Consider the following 18047-nt stretch of genomic DNA (forward strand, 5'->3'; position numbering starts at 1 on the left):
CCACACCAAGATAAAAGCAAAAAATACATTTAAATCGTAGGATATAGCACTTACGAAGAATAGGCATCCACCTTGAACAGTTGATGATAACCATCAGTGATTGAATGTTGAAGATAAATAGAACTGTTCCCCAGCTTGTTGGTTCAGTTCGGAAAGAGAAATTCGACCGCCGATGGAGGGTCCGGGGAAGGGTGTCATTGCCCTCCGACAAACTCGTGGTCGATCAGCGATCTCAAAGCCTCGACAATCAGCAGTTGAAGCTTTTGGGGTTTATGAAGACCCGTGGGTTTAATTTAATGATGCTAATGATTGTTATTTGAAAAAAATTCTTGCTCCAGACACGCCTATATTCTATTTGTTTTTTCAGCCTTTCGAACTTCAAGCTGCCCCACGGCACGCACCGCCTAGTCGGTGAGACCGCTGAGCTTACGGGACAAACGATAACGAAGACCCCTTTCCTCCCGATGCAGATCCAGAGAAGACGAGATGTCGAATGCGAGGAATGGAAAAGGAACTGGCGGGCGACCGCAGGGTCCGCGCAGAGATGTGCTGGCTTCACTCAAAATGGCCTCTATGGAGGAGGTGATCTCCAGGGCTGCTCTCCCTGCGGGTAGGTCTCGAACCAAGGATCTTTGCTTCTTGAGCATGCGCATGAAGAACATGTAGGACGATGCAATATTTCTGACACGTATTAGAGATCATGTCCTCGATTATCGATTACCTCTCCCCCGTCGACCTCATTCGGGCAGCGCGATCGTCGAGGCTCTTGCGAGAGATGGCATACGATGATACACGATGGGTGCATAAACTAAAACGGATGGGCTGCTGGGATGAATTGGAGGCTAGGAAACATGTTGAACAAGCGCATGGGACCATTGCCGACTTGAAAAGCGTCAAGAAACAGGAAATAGCAGAGGAAACCGGGGAATCTCCGGCCCATGCTGGACAACACAACTCTACACCAGGTGCTCAATCACTTTCGGATGGATTCGACCAGATCAACCTGTCTACAACTGCGGCGACCGACACAACAGATGAATTGGAACAAAATGCGGTTCTGGGTGCACTGAAGCTGGCCAGATCGGTGCGTGGAGAGGCGCGCCAGGAGTTTGGCAAGGTCTATGCGGCACTGGCACCATTCTACGATGACATCGGCAATTCCGGGCCCTCACCTGATAATCTTTTATTCAAGACATACCATGATCCTCTACACCAAGCCCGGATTCTGTCCCAGCTGCAGCAATTTTCTAAATGTGACACCACCGAAGGTTGGCAAGGGAGGATTGAGAACTTGCAAGCCGCCGTGTCAACATTCGAGACAGATGCCTTGAAGGAATTCAGACAAGGATACGAAACTGAAGATATTGAAGGGTTGATGCGAAAGTACGCAAGTGTTCTTTGTACCTTGAACGGCGGACAGTCCGCAGTTGAATTGTTCATCCACCATAATCATTTGGTGACACGAAAGTCTGATCTTGGGAGAGTAGCAGACTGCTTTGATGATTCCACTTACCAGGTGAAGCTGGAACATACCCAAGCATTTTTTACGCGATTGAGCGTGGCTTACAACGAGGAGGTTTCAGTCATCAATCGCGTCTTTCCTTCGTTAGTGAATGTTGCTTCCCAGTTCGTGGAGAAAGTAGGACAGGATGTGTTGTATCCATTCATGACTGCCCTCTTTGATGAATTACATCGCACCAATATCGAGTCTTATTTGAATGCGGTTTCTGTGACCTTCGTGCAATGCACGAATCTGTCGGAGACGATGCTGCCAATTCGCAACTCACCGGATAGTTTCGATGAATTTCTGTACCATGTCATTGCTAAAGTGTACGAGCCACACATTGATCTGTATCTTGCAGAGGAAGTGGATTATTTCCGCAAGAACTCTGAAGCCGCAGTGGCAGAATGGGATAGACAGCTATCGGAACAGGCCGCATCCACTGAATCTTTCCTAATGTCAAATATCAACCGGCAAGCTGATAAGCGGGACTTCCTGACGTCGTTCAAGAAAGTGATCATGATGCCTGTTAATATTCTTCCAAGCTTCTCCGCCAAATCAAACGAGCCAAAGCCGGATGAGAATTCGGCCACCAGTGATACGTCCTCGCTGAAAAGCCCCAATCGCTTCTCCACCATTGCCTCGCCCAAACCAGCTGTGTTGGCAGAAGCCCCGAAATCGGAGCTTGATGCAAAAGCTGCCCTTATGAAAACGAAACTTGAAGGCATTCGGTCTCTGTTTAGCATTGAAGTTGCGTTGAGTTTGGTTCATTCTGCCAAATCGAGCTTGGAGCGAGCGGCACAGTTTAGGAAAATTGGTGGTGAGACAGGCGTTGCTGTCAAAAAGCAATGCGAAGCGATATTTGTAGCATTGCTTCGCATCCTGGGACACCGGCATGTGATTGTTGGCTTCAACAACGCAGTCGACCATCTTTCAAACTACCGGCCACGCGAGCAAGGGGACCGCGATCAGTCAGGCGTCGAGCCCCTGGTGACATTTTTGGAATTGGTAAATGTTGGCGACTTGATTCTTCAAATGATGGATGTATTCTATGAGCAAGAACTGGTGGCCACGAAGCTCACCCAAAAAGATGATTTCCTTGACCCTGCTGTGAAGGAAAAGAAAAAGTTCGAACAGATGCTTGATGAACGTGTTGCGGCCGGATTGAACAAAGGTATCGATGTGCTCATGGAAGAAGTCGACTACATTCTAGCAACTAGACAACTGGCTACGGACTTCAACCCGGGAATATCAACTGATCCTTACCGACAGACGATGGATGTCGGTATTAGCGAAGCGGCCTCAGCCGTGGTTGACGTGGTTTCATCACACACGCAAATGCTGGTAGGAAGCACAGACAAAAGCACACTCGATGTGTTCAACCAAGAGGTTGGGCTACGTCTATTCGCTGCTTTGTGTAAACACCTGAAGCGTCAGAGGATCAGTATTGAAGGATCCTTGAAGCTAATCAGGTAAGATACAACTTTTCTTTTCTCGACCGACATGACACAAGCTGACCCAATGCAGCGACATGAACCACTATTTCAAATTTGTTCAGACACTTAGAAATGGTGATCTACTTATTTACTTCAAAGCCTTCCGAGAACTCTCACAGATATACCTGATTGACCCGGCACACGCTAAAGATCTAGCCACGATTATTGCGGATGCGGATCGGTTCCATGGCATTTGGCGCGTGGAGGAAGTGTACGAATTCGCCGAGCGACGAGCGGATTGGTACCAAGTGAAACGCGATGTGGAACGAGCCATGTATGGAATTGGATGTAGCGTTATGTGAGATACCCGGGATTATATATAGAGGAATGACGACAATATTGCGTTCAGCATTTGGTGGTTTGACTATGGCGTACCCGTGTATACCCGTACTACTAGTATATAGGGAGGTCTGACTTCATATCCAACTAATCCAACTATCTGAACATCGACGAAGCCGGCGAACAAATGGACAAATCTAGATCAATTCCTCTACCGAAGACCATGAATGCCGATCACTCTGTAGCTCCTGCTCAATTGGGACCGGAGTTTATTCTTATCATCCTGTGAAACTGGCCTGACGTCAGTGAGCGGCTACGAGAACAGCGCGAAGAGCTGCCATCCAGCCAAATCATAAGCGCTTGGTGAAGGTTTCAAGTCCTGAAGAAAATAATCTCATGGGATAAAACTATGGCTTGGTTTACTGCAGCTAAGCTCTACTCTACTGGGTCGCCGCATAGTAATGTGCTAAATTGGTTCAGTTTCGTGGATGTATACAGACCTGAAACCTGCCATATTGCTTTTTCTTCTTCTTCTGTCTGATTTGGAAGAGTAACAAAGCGCTTTTGTTTTTGTGTCTGCTGTTTGGTTGTTTCAGCTGCATTGAGAAAGTGAATGAGCTCTTCTTTCTGCAGCAGTGGCTGTCTTTGTCCATGTCTTCAGTCTTTAACCCACCACCCTCTCCAACAAAAGATATGTTTTACCCATCATAGCAGGTCAATCACCTATCTCCCCCCCCCCTCCAAACTACCTCGACAATGATACCCTCCATCAAACTTCTTACATCATGGCTACTCTTGTGTGCCATTGCACAAGCTCAAACGGTTATGGTGACCGTGACAGAAGTCGCAACAGCATCTCCAACATCACCACACCCAGCTTCATACACATCACTTGAGAAATTTGAGGATACAGTCATGTCATGGAGCAACGACTATCGCGACAAATACAACGCAAGCCATCTAGTATGGAATGAGACACTGACCGAGTACGCGAAGAATTGGGCGGACAAATGCCTATGGCAACATTCAGTGAGTACCTATCACCAACCAATCCATCAAATCGTTTAGAGTACGTAAGATGAAACGAGACTAATTGGAATAAATAGCACGGCCCATACGGCGAGAACCTCGCATTCGGATATCCCAATGCCTCAGCTGCCGTCGTGGCCTGGGGCGACGAGGGTCTGCTATACAACTTCGACAAACCGACGGGATTCACAGAGGAAACGGGCCATTTCACACAATTGGTATGGAAGGGGACAGCAGAAGTAGGCTGTGCGGCGGTGGATTGCGGGTATGATGACACTGCGAAGACAGACAATGGGGAGTATACCAGGGCGCAGGGCTGGTATGTGGTTTGCGAGTATACGCCTGCTGGAAATGTGGTCGGGGATCAGGATCATTACTTTAAGATGAATGTGCAGCCGTCTATAGTTGTCGAGGAGGGGCCATCGACGACAACGACGAGGACGCAGGCTGCGTCCACTGCGTCCACTACTTCTACGACCTCTGCTTCCACTGCTACCAGTACGGCTGATAGTGGAGCGATGGGAATACGTGGAATGCTGGAGGGAGCTCATGTTTGGAAGGTTTTGCCTGGGTTGATGGTGGTTGCTCATGTATTATAATTTCAATATAACCTGGCTAGTGGCATTCGGATGCCACTAAAACACATTTGATATACACTGGCACTACTGGCTATCGTAGATACTCTGGATCATGCATTGTCTGTCGTCTCTCATGCTACCACGTCGCACACGTAAAACCCATAACGGGGTGAAATGCAATACACATCTATTCATTTTTGAACATTCCAAACTCCCTCTGGACCGGGAGCAAGCCAAATTGATCACAGGAGAAGGCTCACAGGAAGAAAGAAGCATTTTTTTGGCTTCTGACAAAAAGGGCGAAAAGGTTGACAAGATAATAAAAAAGAAAATAGAAAGAGACATTAGATTGAAAAAGAAAAACCCCATTAACCGACGATTTCTTCGTTCTCCTCGATAATCTCCTCCACAATCTCCTCGACGACTGTGTCGCCTTGTTCCTCGGTACCTGGTTGTGCATCCTTGGCTTGCTTGGGCTCGTCGACGTCCTCGGGGACACCAAAAGCGTCCTTGTCCTCGGCCAGGAGCTCCTTCTCGCGAACGAGCCAGGCGATCCATTCGTTGAGGACACGCTTGCGTGTCTCGACGACAGCTGTGTTGGCAATGTCGACGGCGTACTTGTCCTCCTCGTCGAACTCCTTGGAGTACTCACGCAAGTTCTTGCGGACCTGCTTTTGCTCCTCCTTGCTGAGAAGGGTGGCGGGGCGGGGACGCCAGAGGAACTGCTTGAACTTGTCGGTGGGGTTTTCGGCAAGGGTAGTACCGGAGAAAGTGTGAAGGTTCCAGCCGTTTTCCATCTGACATGAAAGTTAGCAAATCAGAACTTCTTATGGGGATATAGAGCATCTTACCGAGTGAGTCCACACACTGGCACTGCTGACAACATAACGACCTGTAGGGTCCCAGTCGATATCTGTGACACCGTAGTGCTCAACTGTCTTCAGTAATTGAAGGTTGGCTGCCAGATCCTTCTCGCCCTCAGGCTTCTCACCCTCGAAGTCCATGTCCCAGAAGTCCATGTCGAAGCTCGTTTGGGAGTGGACGGTACCAACGACAACGAAACGGCCCTTGGGCGACCAGTAGATCGCATTGCTTGTCTTCTTCTCGATGGTGCGAACCAGCTTGAAGTTGCCAACCGAGGGGCCCTTCTTCTCAGGAGCGAAGAAAGACACAGAGGTCTTGGGAGCAACGGCCGCGCCGGCGGCAGCCTCACCCGTGGTGATGACGACGAAACGGCCACCGTTGGGCTCCCAAGAGAAGTTGATAACGGTATCCTTGAGACTGTCAACAACTTCGACGGGAACACCCTTTTCGCGAACACGGAAAATCTCGAGGTTGGTGGCCATGGACTTCTTGGACTTGGAGTGTCTGTCAACCTTAACACAGACGTAGGCACCTTGGGATTGCCAGTGCAGCTTGACATCGGAAACGTTGAAGAGGTTACGGGTTCGGACAATCTCCTTGGACGGAACGCTCATCATGCCGACTCTGGCGGGGTTGCTGCCGATTTCAGGAGTCCAGAAGCAGAGAAGCTGCTCATATTGCTTGATACCCTCACGGCTGACGGTGGCGGGAGACCATTCAAAGTCCATGACACCATCGACCTTGACGGATGTCTTACCCAGTAAGTTCATCCGGGGCGCTTCGTAGATGGAGATCGACTGGCCCTGCAACATTCTTGCCACGTACTTCTCATCAGCAGACCACTTGAAAGCGGGCCACTGCACCTTCTTCTTGGGCTGAGCGTCGCCCTCGGGGCCGGGGCCAGCGGTAAGGTCGTGAGAAACGAAGGATCGCAAGGGCTTGCCGGAGACGATATCCCAAATGATGATGTTCTTTCCATCCTCCTCGTAAGACAGGGGGCCGTTGCTACCCTCTTCGACCTGGATGGGGCGGGCGGACCAGGTGGTCAAGTAGCTCTCACCGGGGGAGAATTCAACAAGCTGGACAAATGGGTGGGGGAACTGCTTCTGTTTTGTGAAAGTTTGACCACCCCAGAGTTGCACACCCTGGGGGTGGACGGAGGCGAGATAGGTACCCTTCGGAGACCACTGAACAAACAGTTGTGTCCAGTGGGCGCGGTCGACGACGTTCTCCGGTGGGTTGTTCTTGTTGTTCCAAAACACACCGACCTTGTCACCCCGGTACAGGGCGAACTGGTCACGCGCATTGGCGTCTCCCAACCACGAGCGCAGGTGTTCCTTCTCCTTGAACGGTTCGATGGTGGGAGGGGTGTATTCCTCCTCAATGCGTCCTTCACGTCCATAGCGTTCAATGTCCATCAACTTATTCACGGCCAGGGTGTGCTTCTTGTCAAGGGGGACACCGTGCAGCTGCTTGACGGCGGCGACGGCTTGTTCGGGGGTTTCGTACTCGACGAAGGCGAAGCTAGAAGGTTATGGTTAGTCTTTCCCAATCATTCCCTGGCGATGATTTCTCAATACACACCCTTCGGACATGTTCTTGTCGTTAATGGGCATGAAGACGGCATCTTCGGAGGTGTGGCCGGCGGTGGTGAGTTTTCTCAACAAGAACTTGATGAGCTTCTGTCTGCTCTCTTCGGGCACGACTGGGAGTCCATCGATGACGACAAATGTATCTAAACCTTCTTCGAGCTTGACTTCGTACTGTTCCTTGAGATCTGTGGGTAATCGGGGCAAAAGTGGCCGACCGCGTTAGATAAGAGGGGCACACATCTCATCATCTCACAAACAAAGTCGCGCACTCACCCGAGAAGTCAACATCCACCTCCTCCTCTTCGTGGAGGTCCTGCTCGGACAGGGTATCGAAACTGGGCGCCATGGCTGTGGTGGAGCGTGAGACGATACGGGGGGTGTTGAGAAGAGATGAGCCTGCAAGTTTCTGCCTTTTCGGTCGTCCCCGTTTTTTCTGGCTGGCTCTCTTGTTTTAGGGCAAAAAACGAACAAATCCCAACCCAGTGTGCGATCTGCTGACTCAGTCCTGACTCAGACACCACGTGATATGTAGATAACCAGATCACATCACCTGACCCTGACATAAGCATTACCCCGGCCTACTAGCGCCCGCATCCCGGATCATGTGCCGTATTAACCCGTACCGTAACGTTACCCTTCTTTCCCTCTGTAGACCTCATCGGCTCCCGTCATCCATACATACAACCTCATAACAATCATCCGCTTTTCTCTCTCTAAGCACGCATCGTCCCGGCTTCCTTTGCTCTCTTGCGGGTGAACAGCTGCTGGTCGTGGTGGGCCGGCTATCTTCAGTAGTCTTCTTTGTTTCTTCTTTTTGTCACTGCTTTTTTCCCATCTCATTTCCGTTCCTATATAGTTACACTACTATACCCTACGCTTCGTTCCTGGAGATCTTCTTCTCTCATGCCCCGCCGGTCCCAAGCGCCAGCGCTACACCCAGGGAATTGCCCAGATCTGGACGATCGGTCTTCTTCAGCTCAGACCTCGCAGTGACACCTGCCAGTGAATTACTTTACAGTTTGAATTGGCAAAGAGTTGAGATCTATACAATTGCAATTGCCCGTGTTCTAGAAGGGGGAAAGCCGAGATGTCGCGTAAGACCTCATGACTCTGTGTATCCCGGGTTGGCTCACAACCACCCAAATCCGCATTCAACTAACACCATTTTTCTTTTATTTACGATTGCGACAGTGTCTCCAGATGTGCGTGAGAATTATATTCAGGTCATTGACTCAATCCTGGGCAAAAGTGACCTGAATACCATCTCCGAAAAGCGCATCCGCAAAGGCCTCCAGGAAGAAGTCGGCTATGATCTCACTCCGCAGAAGGTCAGCCCAATCCCTCTTTTTCGTCGCATTTCTCCATTTTTAATATACGAGCTTCAAAATGCCATTGAGTATATCACTGACGGTTTTTTATTTCTACAGGCTGCGATCAAGCAGCTTATCATGGAACGTTTCGACATTTTCGCCGAACAGGGTGGTTTAGCTTCTCCCGAGGCCGCTTCGTCTACAGCTCCCACCACCAATGGCCACGAACAAAGCAAGAACTCGACCACTCCCGTGGATGCTTCGTCTCCTGCACAAGACTCGTCACCACAGAAACGCCAGGCCGACAGCGAAGAACTCTCCGAACCCTCCAACAAGACCCCTCCGGTCAAGAAGAGAAAGCAGGCAAATGTCGATGTTGATGCAGATGCTGTCTTTGCTGCCAAGCTACAAGCTGAGGAGAATATGCGTGCCCGACCTACGCGAGGTACCAACACACGGAGGGCAGCGCCGGCAAAGAAAAAGACCACCAAAACCAAGACCTCTAAGAAGGTAAAGACAGAGGATGATTCGGACCTGGAGTCAGGTTCCGAAGGGACAAAGAAGGAAGTGAATCGCACTGGCGCATTTCATGTATGCTGCAATTCTATCTCCTATCAAGAGCTCTTCATAGTAGAGACTGACGACCATACAGAAACCTCTCAATCTTTCGCCGGCCCTTTCGGCCCTGTTAGACGGTGAAGCTACGGTACGCTTTTTCCAAGAAATCCTCTTCAACGTCAATTCATGCTGACTTTGCAACAGATGTCGCGTCCTCAGACCGTTAAGAGGGTTTGGCAGTATATTCGAGAACATGACCTCCAAGACCCCAGCGATAGACGGCAAATCCGGTGCGACGATGCGATGCGCGCCGTCTTCAAACAAGATCGGGTGCACATGTTTACCATGACCAAGATTCTCAACCAGAACCTGTATAGTCCAGATGAATAGCCCCATGTCCAGAGGGGGTCCATTACGATACCCTACCGTCCAGGTAGGGTCTGCAGCATACATGCTGCATCCATTTACGACTCTGTTTATTTTCTTTACCCCACCGCATAGGAACCCAGGCGCTTTGCCTTATTACTCATATGAATTCTGTTGTCTATTACTTTTTACGTTCATTGGATGCCGTTTCTTTTGTTCACCTGTTCTTCTCTCGAGCGGGAGTTGGTATTGCCTTTAACACGGGCGGTATGGAGATTGTCGTCTAGAAACCCAAAGATCTTATTAGGATGAGGAATTGGAGTTCATCCATTCATCCATTCGACCATTAATCCATTCATTTTATCCCATTCCATCTGTATCCAATGCTTTGGTGGGCCTGCTTGATGTAAATCTTTCAACCGCTTGAAGCTCCCACACCAGCTGAAGTGAGCCATTTTCCAACCAGACGTTTGTAAAATGGCCTAGCTCCTCATCTGACCTAGTAGCGATACATAATATGTGGCATATTCTAAGATATTCCCCATTGTCGCTGTGCAATGTCGCCATCGTATATGTGGTTTGATCAGTCAGCGATCCTCCGACACAACCAACTTTTTGCCCGCCGCTCGTCTTTTCCCCCACTGCAAACAGCCCGCAGTAGAACCAAACTCCCCGCAAGAAAAGGGCGAAAAAAGAAAAAGAGAAAACAAAAAAAAAAAAAAAAACGTGATCGTCGCATCGGCTACATACAGCCCTCAGTTCCCCTCGCCTTCTAGAAAGTGTTCGCCTGGATTCCGGCTTGAAACCCCGTTATCGTTCGAATCCCGCTCTCCCTATCGCCCCCAATGGCCGACTCTCAGCCGTCCCAAGCCCCCGGATCGCAAGGCCAGAACCGCGGTGGTCGTCGACGTGGACGAGGAGGAGGTAATCAGTCAGACAATGCAGGCACACAGCAGCAACATTCCAACGAGAACTCCGGAAGAGGATCGAAACTTCGGGGCCGTGGGGGTAGAGGGGGTGGTGGTCGCGATAGACAAAATCGCAATGCCACCAAGGCTCCGGCCGGGGACAATGAACAGGCTTCTGCCAGCACACCAGCTCAAGGCGATGCCAAAGGCAAGCAGGCTGCAGCAGAAGCGACAGACGATGCCGATGATGGTGAAATTTGCTTCATCTGTGCCTCTACTGTTTCGCACACGTCCGTCTCACCTTGCAACCACCGGACCTGTCATATCTGTGCACTGAGATTACGGGCCCTTTATAAAAACAAGGCCTGCGCGCATTGTCGGGTATGTGGTGTTGTCGCTGTATAACCTGTTATTTATGGGCAAACTAATTAAATTTAATGTGAATAGACGGAGTCCAACTATGTGATCTTTACAGACGACCCGGCGAAACGCTTTGAGGACTTCACAAACACTGACTTCTCCCGGAAGGATGAGAACTTGGGTATTCAATATGAGAACGATGAGATCTTCGAGGATACTCTCTTGCTGCTACGATACAATTGTCCCGACACAGACTGTGATGTGGCTTGTCTCGGCTGGCCGGATTTACATCGCCATGTTAAGAGTAAGCACAACAAGGTTATGTGGTATGTAAATCCTCCACCGTTGTTTCCCACAGAATACTCACAATCCGTTCGAATAATACAGTGATCTATGTACTCGGAACAAGAAAGTCTTCACCCACGAGCATGAGCTCTTTACGATGGCAGAGCTGCGCAACCATGAGAAGCACGGAGACCATGTTCCCGGAGCCATTGACCAGAGTGGTTTCAGGGGACACCCCCAGTGTGGATTCTGCCGCCAGCGATACTACGGAGACGACGAGCTCTATGCTCACTGCCGCGACCGCCACGAACGATGCCACATTTGCGATCGCCGATCTGGTCACCGACAACAACAGTACTATGTCGACTACAATGCACTTGAGGATCACTTCCAAAAAGACCACTTCATCTGTCTGGATACGGAATGCTTGGAGAAGAAGTTTGTTGTCTTTGAATCTCAAATGGATCTGAAAGGTCATCAACTGGAATGCCACCCGAACGGGCTTTCCAAAGACGCAAGACGAGATGCTCGTATGGTGGATCTATCGAGCTTTGATATCAGAACGCCGTACCAGCCCCAGCGACAACGCCGCGGTGCTGGCCGAGGCCGCGACCCCAATGCGGAACCTCTCCCCGTGTCCAGTGCTCAGCCGTTGAGACGGGATGAGATCGCTTATCAACGACAGGTGGCCATTCAAAGTTCGCAGTCTGTGACAAGCCGGAGCTTTGGCGGCGAACTTACTCGCAACGACACCCAAACTGTGCGCGCTCCTCCTCGGAATGCGGGTCCCACGCCATCTCAAGCCTCTGCAGCTGCTCGAACCCCACCAGTGTCTGCCATGGAGAATCTCGACCTCAGTGCTGATTCGGGCCCTCTCACACCCCAGGAACAGGCTCGTCGCATGCGCCATGCGTCTGTTATTGAGCGTGCATCAAGCCTGTTGCGCAACGATTCGACCAAGCTTGCGGAGTTCCGCAGTAGAGTCTCCAGCTACCGTACTTCCTCCATCTCCGCCACCGAACTCATCGACGCCTTTTTCTCCCTCTTTGATACATCTAGCTCTGAGCTAGGTAAGCTTATCAAAGAGCTTGCAGATATCTACGAAGATGAGTCGAAACGAAGTGCGCTCCTCCAGGCTTGGAACGACTGGCGGGCCATCAATGAAGACTACCCAGCTCTGCCTGGACCAGGTGGTCTTCTTCCAGGCATGTCACCCAGCACCGTGAACGGCAGCGGTGCTGGAGGAAGCCGAGTCCTCCGCCTCAAATCATCAACTGCCCAGTCCTCTCGCTCAGCAGTTGGCAGAAGCGGTGCCCTTCCTTCTGGTTCATCCTCCAGCAATCCTTTCCCGGCCCTCCCCTCCTCTACCAGCTCAGCTTCTAGAAAAGCCAATGCAGCAAACGCTGCTACCCCCTGGGCCACCGCTGCTCCCGCCGCACCTTCTATGGCGACCAGCCGCCCTGCTACTCGAGCACCTGCACCATCTTCCTCGCGTGCCCCTGCTCCAAGGAGCGCCGATGCCTTCCCTGCTCTCCCCAAAGCTCCTAAACCGAACATCCTCATGGCAGGTCTCACCCGTGGAACCGTTCGGTGGGATGACCGCCGCCCTCAACCGGCGAATGCCTGGGGACAATCATCAGGAGGCGAATCGGCATCTGCTTCCGCGGAGGCTGATGACTTCCCAGAACTTGGCGGAGGTGGAGGGAAAAAAGGAAAAGGCAAGAAAGGAAAGCAAACATTGTTCCATTTTGGATAAATGTGGATTCTCTTCTTGATTTGCTAAGGCGATTTTGTTCTTTGGTTCATCTTGAGCGGGGGTTCTAAGCATAGATGTTTGATAGAGTTTTATACCTTTTCAATAAAAAGTTTTAGGTTGAGATATGAGGATGTTGACAATTGGCAGTTGTAGAATTAGAGATTGCAAATGTAGATAATCATAACGCTTAACACAAGTCTATCTCCCCCATAACTCTATAATAAAATAAAAAGGTCCAGGTCTACAAATTATACTGCCACAGGAAAACTATAGACTCAGAGCGCAATAAAAATATACACCTACAGCTCAGTCATCCTCTATACTCTCAATTTCAGAGGACTCCTGAGAGGAAATCTCCAAGATCGATCTCTCACCACTTGACACAGAAGTAGTGTATCGAGACACTTCTTCTCGTTCTTCCACTAACCCTGATGAGTTTGACGATACTTCTTCCGCAATAGAAGTAAGTTCCTGTTCTTCATCCCCCGAATCACCGGAATCCTCAGACCCCGTTAGGTCATCATCGATAGTAGCCATGCGAAGCGCGAAATTGCCTTGTAGCTTTTTGAGCCATTTCCTTAAAGCATCATCTTGCATGGTGCTATTTCGGGCCTGCAATAGCTGTTCCCTAAGTGAGAGGATCAAGTTTCGCTTCCGCGAAATAACCAACGCTCTCGATTTGCTTTGTCGACGCTGCACGATCTGGTTTACTCGTTCAGATACCCTTCGAGCTACCTCCAGTACGTTTGGAGGCAGGTCGACCAATTTGGCTAAGGCAATACCGTAGAATTTATTGGTTACCGGGCCTTCGGCAATCTTGTACAGCATTGTCATTTTTGATGAGTCGGAGGAGATCTCTGCTGCAAGGTGGAGGTTTACCACGCCGCTACGCTCGGCCATGATAGAGGCTAGATCATGGAAGTGAGTAACAAACCAGACGAGTGCGTGGCTTTCAACCAAGGCTTCTGCGATGGCAAGAGCGATGGCGAGACCATCTGTCGTACTAGTGCCCCGGCCGAGTTCATCAACGATGACCATACTTCGAGGTTCAATATTACGTAGAATAAAAGCCATCTCGCGCATTTCAGCAGCAAAGGTCGATACGTTCGCTTCTAGATCGTCTGAAATGCAGACACGGGCGAATAACTGATGGGCAATGGGGAACGATGCGTATTCCGCGGGAATGTAACATCCAATCTGTGCCATAACTGTCATTAGGGCCAGAGAGCGTATGTAGGTGGATTTCCCACTCATGTTGCAGCCTGTTATTATCTGAAAACGGGACTGCTGCGTTGCATAGGCATCGTTGGGAATGAATCTGTTTGTGTGTATTTTCTCCCGAATAGGGTGACGCCCGGATTTTATGGCAAGAGCGTCTGTCAATTCAGGTCGGATGTAGTCATAACATGTTGCAAGTTGAGCGAAAGCAGCCAGCATGTCCAGCATGGCGACTGCTTCGCTCACTCTGAACAGTCCTGATATTTCGGAGCAGACGTCCTTAATCAGTTCTTGAATAGTTCGATCGCTCATATTGATCACCTCGTTATGTGCATCTATTATCTTCTGGTTGAGTTTGACGAGGTCCAGCGTTTGGCATTCTATATGGTTCTTTCTGTGGTATACATTGATGAATATATCAGGTATAGACTCGAGGTCGGCCGTTGACATTTTAATGTAGTATTGACGGGATGTGTCAAATTTCAGATCCAGTACAATATTGTGGGACTCTGCGATAGATTAGTAAAGGATTAGTATGTGACATGACTTATATCACCTGAGAGCTTTGACACTAGGTCTGCGGCATCTATATTTGCTTCTTTATAAGTCTGTCTTGCGACATCTAGGAGACTGTTTACACCAGCCTAATAACCTTAGATGGTGTGCAACTATGGCAGGGGAAGAGATAGATACTCTGACACAGTATATACGTTGGTTCCTCAGGTCGAGAGGCTTGGTCTGATGAGCTACATGTTCATTGAGAGTTGTTTCAATCAGCTCTTCGACTGCATGGTGACCCGCAGGAGCGCATAGCTGTTACGGGTTAGTGGTTTCTGCAAGCATTAACCAAGCAGATGAGATACCTCTCTGATTGCGAGCAAAAGTGAACTTTGAGCAGTTGCAAGTGCTTTGTACACCGATTTGATGGACGACACGTAGGTTTTGAGCATTATGACATTGTTGACGGACTGCTCGACATATTGAAAGGTTCGTTTGGTAGGCACCAAAATGAGCTTAATTGTCAGCATTCAACTCTGCCTCGTAGATGGGTCTACTGACAGACGTCAAAACCTTGTCTGCATCGATAAAACCTTTGAGAGCTATAGAAGACCAAGATTAGTAGTTGACGTAGGAGGATATCTCTATCAACAGACCTTGCCTGACAGTAACAAACATTTCTTTCTTTGTGGACAGATCCTCAACGGCGTCATATCTCCCTGTCAGCTTGTCCCGCTCCGTGGAAGGTTGGAGGATGTTGGCTCTCAATAGTCTGGCACCCATAGGCGTGAGAGTCTCATTTAAAAGCCCGAATAGACTGTCTTTAGACTTGGTATTATGCAGATTCTGTATCAATTCCAGCGAAACAATGGTGGATAAATCAATGGTCATGGAACCCTGCGAAGGTTCAAATCTGATGCGAAGGGAATGAGAAGCGAATGTTCTGTTCAGCTCGAGTTCAACGTATCTGAGGGCCTAGACAAGTCAGCACACACTAAATTTATAGTGATTTTTCACTATATAGTTAGCGCCTACGGCAGCAAAGCAACACGCAGCAAAGTAATTTCCTCCCAGTGTCATCTTGATGGATTCAGCATCCTCTGGGAAAGCGAGACGATCAACATATTCATGGCCGGTTTTTTCAGACCAAGACCTGCGGTCGAGAAAAGTATAAGTTGGATCAGGGATGTTCTCTTGGATAATATAGAATAGTTTAGAGTCTTTGGCTGTGCTCATAAAAAGGATCTCTGTGGGTTCAAAGACGGCGATCTTGGTGATTGTCTTGACATAGGTCTGGCTGTCACATATTTGACATGATACAGCCTCTGCCGTAGACAGGTTGATAAAGGCAAGGCCTACAGTCGATGAGATGCCTCGAGACTCACTGACCGCACAGACAATGTCCTGGGATGCAATGCTTGTCGCTGTCGTGGCTGGCCTTGCTGTCCTGGGTCTACTGCTTTGTCTGGAGAGAGGTGCAAAAGAACCAGCTGGTCCAAAGGATGAAGCCTTAGAAAAGGACATCGTGGATCGATGGAAATATATCAATTGACATCATCTTTCCATTAGCAATGATGAGATGAAGTTGAAGTCGAGGACGAAGACCGTCTGTAGAGCGATAAGAGGGGCATCCGAATCCGGTTTAGTGCCGATCTGCCGACTCCGCGATAATGATTTTTTTTTTTGACGGCGATAGAAATTCAAGAAGCAATCAACAACGTCGCTTCAATTTTTCTTTAAAAAATGGCGACTCTTCTACCACCTCCCAGCAAGCGTCAGAAGACGGATATTGCTGAGAAGGCGCGGCAACAGCAAGAAATTCAGGGTATCCCCGACGACCTTGGCAGCGTTCGAGTGCAATTTTTCGACCAGGCGACGGGGTCAGCAACTGGGCCTGCGGTTTCGGTCCCTGTTGCGGATGCAAATGTCAAGAATCTTGAGACTCTGCTGAACACACTACAAGGAAATGTAGGCACACTTGCTGGTCAAACAATTGCTTTGCTTGGAGCTAACTTTTTCTGTCTTTCAGGAGGATGATGATGAACGAGTACCATACCGATTCACATACCAATCAGAAGGCCAAGACGGGCAAACAATCGATATTCTCGCCGATGTATATCACTCTCTACTCAAGCCAGGCTTAAAGACCACCGAAGATACCGTCCATCTCTACTATACCCCGCAGGCAGTATTCCGAGTGAAGGCCGTCTCACGATGCTCTGCCTCTATCGCCGGACACGGAGAGTCGATTCTAGCGACTTCATTTTCACCAGTTTCTTCCTCTACAATGGTTTCCGGAAGTGGTGATTCCACCGCCCGCATCTGGGATTGCGACACCGGCACTCCCAAGGCCACATTGAAAGGACACACAAGTTGGGTTCTGGCAGTCAGCTACTCGCCCAATGGAGCGTTGATCGCCACTGGCAGTATGGATAACAGTGTGCGCATCTGGGATGCAAAGAAAGGAACGGCGCTGGGAGGACCGCTCAAGGGACACTCAAAATGGATCACCAATCTGGCATGGGAGCCTTACCACCTACAGCAGTCAGGAAGCCCACGATTGGCATCTGCATCTAAAGATTCGACCGTCCGTATCTGGGATGTGGTAACGAGACGAATGGACATGTCCTTGACGGGACACAAAGGCTCCGTGACCTGTGTTCGCTGGGGCGGAACGGGTAAAATCTACACAGCCTCGCACGACAAGACAATCAAGGTCTGGAACGCTACCAACGGAACTTTGATTCAAACATTGTCTGCGCACGCGCACCGTGTGAATCATTTAGCCCTGTCGACCGACTTTGTCCTCCGCACAGCGTATCACGACCACACGGGCAAGGTTCCCAAAGAAGATGCGGAAAAGGTTACGACGGCCCGGAAGCGATTCGAACAAGCCGCCACTGTTAACAACAAGATTGTGGAAAAGCTGGTGTCCGCAAGTGACGACTTCACAATGTACCTGTGGGACCCCGAGAGCTCGACCAAGCCTGTAGCGCGGTTGTTGGGTCACCAGAAGGAGGTCAACCATGTGACCTTTTCCCCGGATATGGCGTACATTGCATCAGCCGGGTTTGACAACCATGTCAAACTGTGGAATGGCCGCGACGGAAAGTAAGTTTGGCCAGGTTGAATCATTTGAATCTTGGATCATGAGGCTAACGAGATATAGATTCATCACCACACTGCGAGGCCACGTTGGTGCTGTTTACCAGTGCTGTTTCTCAGCTGACTCCCGGCTCCTGGTCTCCTCTTCCAAGGACACCACATTGAAGGTGTGGAATGTTCGTACTGGCAAGCTAGCCATGGACCTTCCCGGACACCGCGATGAGGTTTTCGCTGTGGACTGGAGTCCTGATGGACAAAAGGTTGGAAGTGGAGGAAAAGACAAGGCCATACGGATATGGAGAAACTAGATATGAACATTACAGATACCCTATGGTTTGAATGAA

At 49.6% G+C, this 18047-nt stretch overlaps 7 protein-coding genes across 7 annotated transcripts; 5 read left to right on the forward strand and 2 right to left on the reverse strand.

Moving 5' to 3' along the window:
- Window positions 1-486: 486 nt before the first annotated feature.
- On the forward strand, window positions 487-3299 carry ASPWEDRAFT_104936 (exocyst complex component Sec10 family protein; the record flags this gene model as incomplete). The annotated part of the gene is made up of 3 exons (XM_040827681.1): window positions 487-610; window positions 696-2973; window positions 3029-3299. 3 exons carry the CDS (start codon window positions 487-489, stop codon window positions 3297-3299), a joined length of 2673 nt encoding a protein of 890 aa, XP_040693556.1.
- Window positions 3300-3666: 367 nt separating this feature from the next.
- ASPWEDRAFT_398849 (putative extracellular SCP domain protein Pry1) lies at window positions 3667-4936 on the forward strand. The gene is made up of 2 exons (XM_040835206.1): window positions 3667-4305; window positions 4383-4936. The coding sequence occupies exons 1-2, from the start codon at window positions 4033-4035 to the stop codon at window positions 4902-4904; spliced, it is 795 nt and encodes a 264-aa protein (XP_040693557.1). The 5' UTR covers window positions 3667-4032; the 3' UTR covers window positions 4905-4936.
- Window positions 4937-5251: 315 nt separating this feature from the next.
- Window positions 5252-7685, reverse strand: EifCb (translation initiation factor eIF3 core subunit b; the record flags this gene model as incomplete). The annotated part of the gene is made up of 4 exons (XM_040837323.1): window positions 5252-5680; window positions 5735-7271; window positions 7332-7524; window positions 7613-7685. The coding sequence occupies 4 exons, from the start codon at window positions 7683-7685 to the stop codon at window positions 5252-5254; spliced, it is 2232 nt and encodes a 743-aa protein (XP_040693558.1).
- Window positions 7686-8139: 454 nt separating this feature from the next.
- On the forward strand, window positions 8140-9714 carry ASPWEDRAFT_37749 (SWIB/MDM2 domain protein). Its single transcript, XM_040834751.1, has 5 exons — window positions 8140-8433; window positions 8531-8667; window positions 8767-9240; window positions 9302-9355; window positions 9412-9714. Exons 1-5 carry the CDS (start codon window positions 8427-8429, stop codon window positions 9595-9597), a joined length of 858 nt encoding a protein of 285 aa, XP_040693559.1. The 5' UTR covers window positions 8140-8426; the 3' UTR covers window positions 9598-9714.
- Window positions 9715-10418: 704 nt separating this feature from the next.
- ASPWEDRAFT_151382 (E3 ubiquitin-protein ligase HEL2) lies at window positions 10419-13352 on the forward strand (the record flags this gene model as incomplete). The annotated part of the gene is made up of 3 exons (XM_040829601.1): window positions 10419-10880; window positions 10929-11167; window positions 11229-13352. The coding sequence occupies 3 exons, from the start codon at window positions 10419-10421 to the stop codon at window positions 12880-12882; spliced, it is 2355 nt and encodes a 784-aa protein (XP_040693560.1). The 3' UTR covers window positions 12883-13352.
- On the reverse strand, window positions 12791-16122 carry ASPWEDRAFT_151383 (MutS family protein MSH4; the record flags this gene model as incomplete). The annotated part of the gene is made up of 7 exons (XM_040829602.1): window positions 12791-14609; window positions 14657-14744; window positions 14770-14913; window positions 14964-15113; window positions 15160-15200; window positions 15255-15573; window positions 15634-16122. The coding sequence occupies 7 exons, from the start codon at window positions 16120-16122 to the stop codon at window positions 13189-13191; spliced, it is 2652 nt and encodes an 883-aa protein (XP_040693561.1). The 3' UTR covers window positions 12791-13188.
- Window positions 16123-16341: 219 nt separating this feature from the next.
- Window positions 16342-18011, forward strand: ASPWEDRAFT_25678 (WD40 repeat domain-containing protein; the record flags this gene model as incomplete). Its single annotated transcript, XM_040832761.1, has 3 exons — window positions 16342-16566; window positions 16628-17709; window positions 17768-18011. The coding sequence occupies 3 exons, from the start codon at window positions 16342-16344 to the stop codon at window positions 18009-18011; spliced, it is 1551 nt and encodes a 516-aa protein (XP_040693562.1).
- Between the last annotated feature and the right edge of the window lie 36 nt (window positions 18012-18047).

This window comes from Aspergillus wentii (assembly GCF_001890725.1).
Source record: "Aspergillus wentii DTO 134E9 unplaced genomic scaffold ASPWEscaffold_2, whole genome shotgun sequence".
Classification (NCBI taxonomy): domain Eukaryota; kingdom Fungi; phylum Ascomycota; class Eurotiomycetes; order Eurotiales; family Aspergillaceae; genus Aspergillus; species Aspergillus wentii.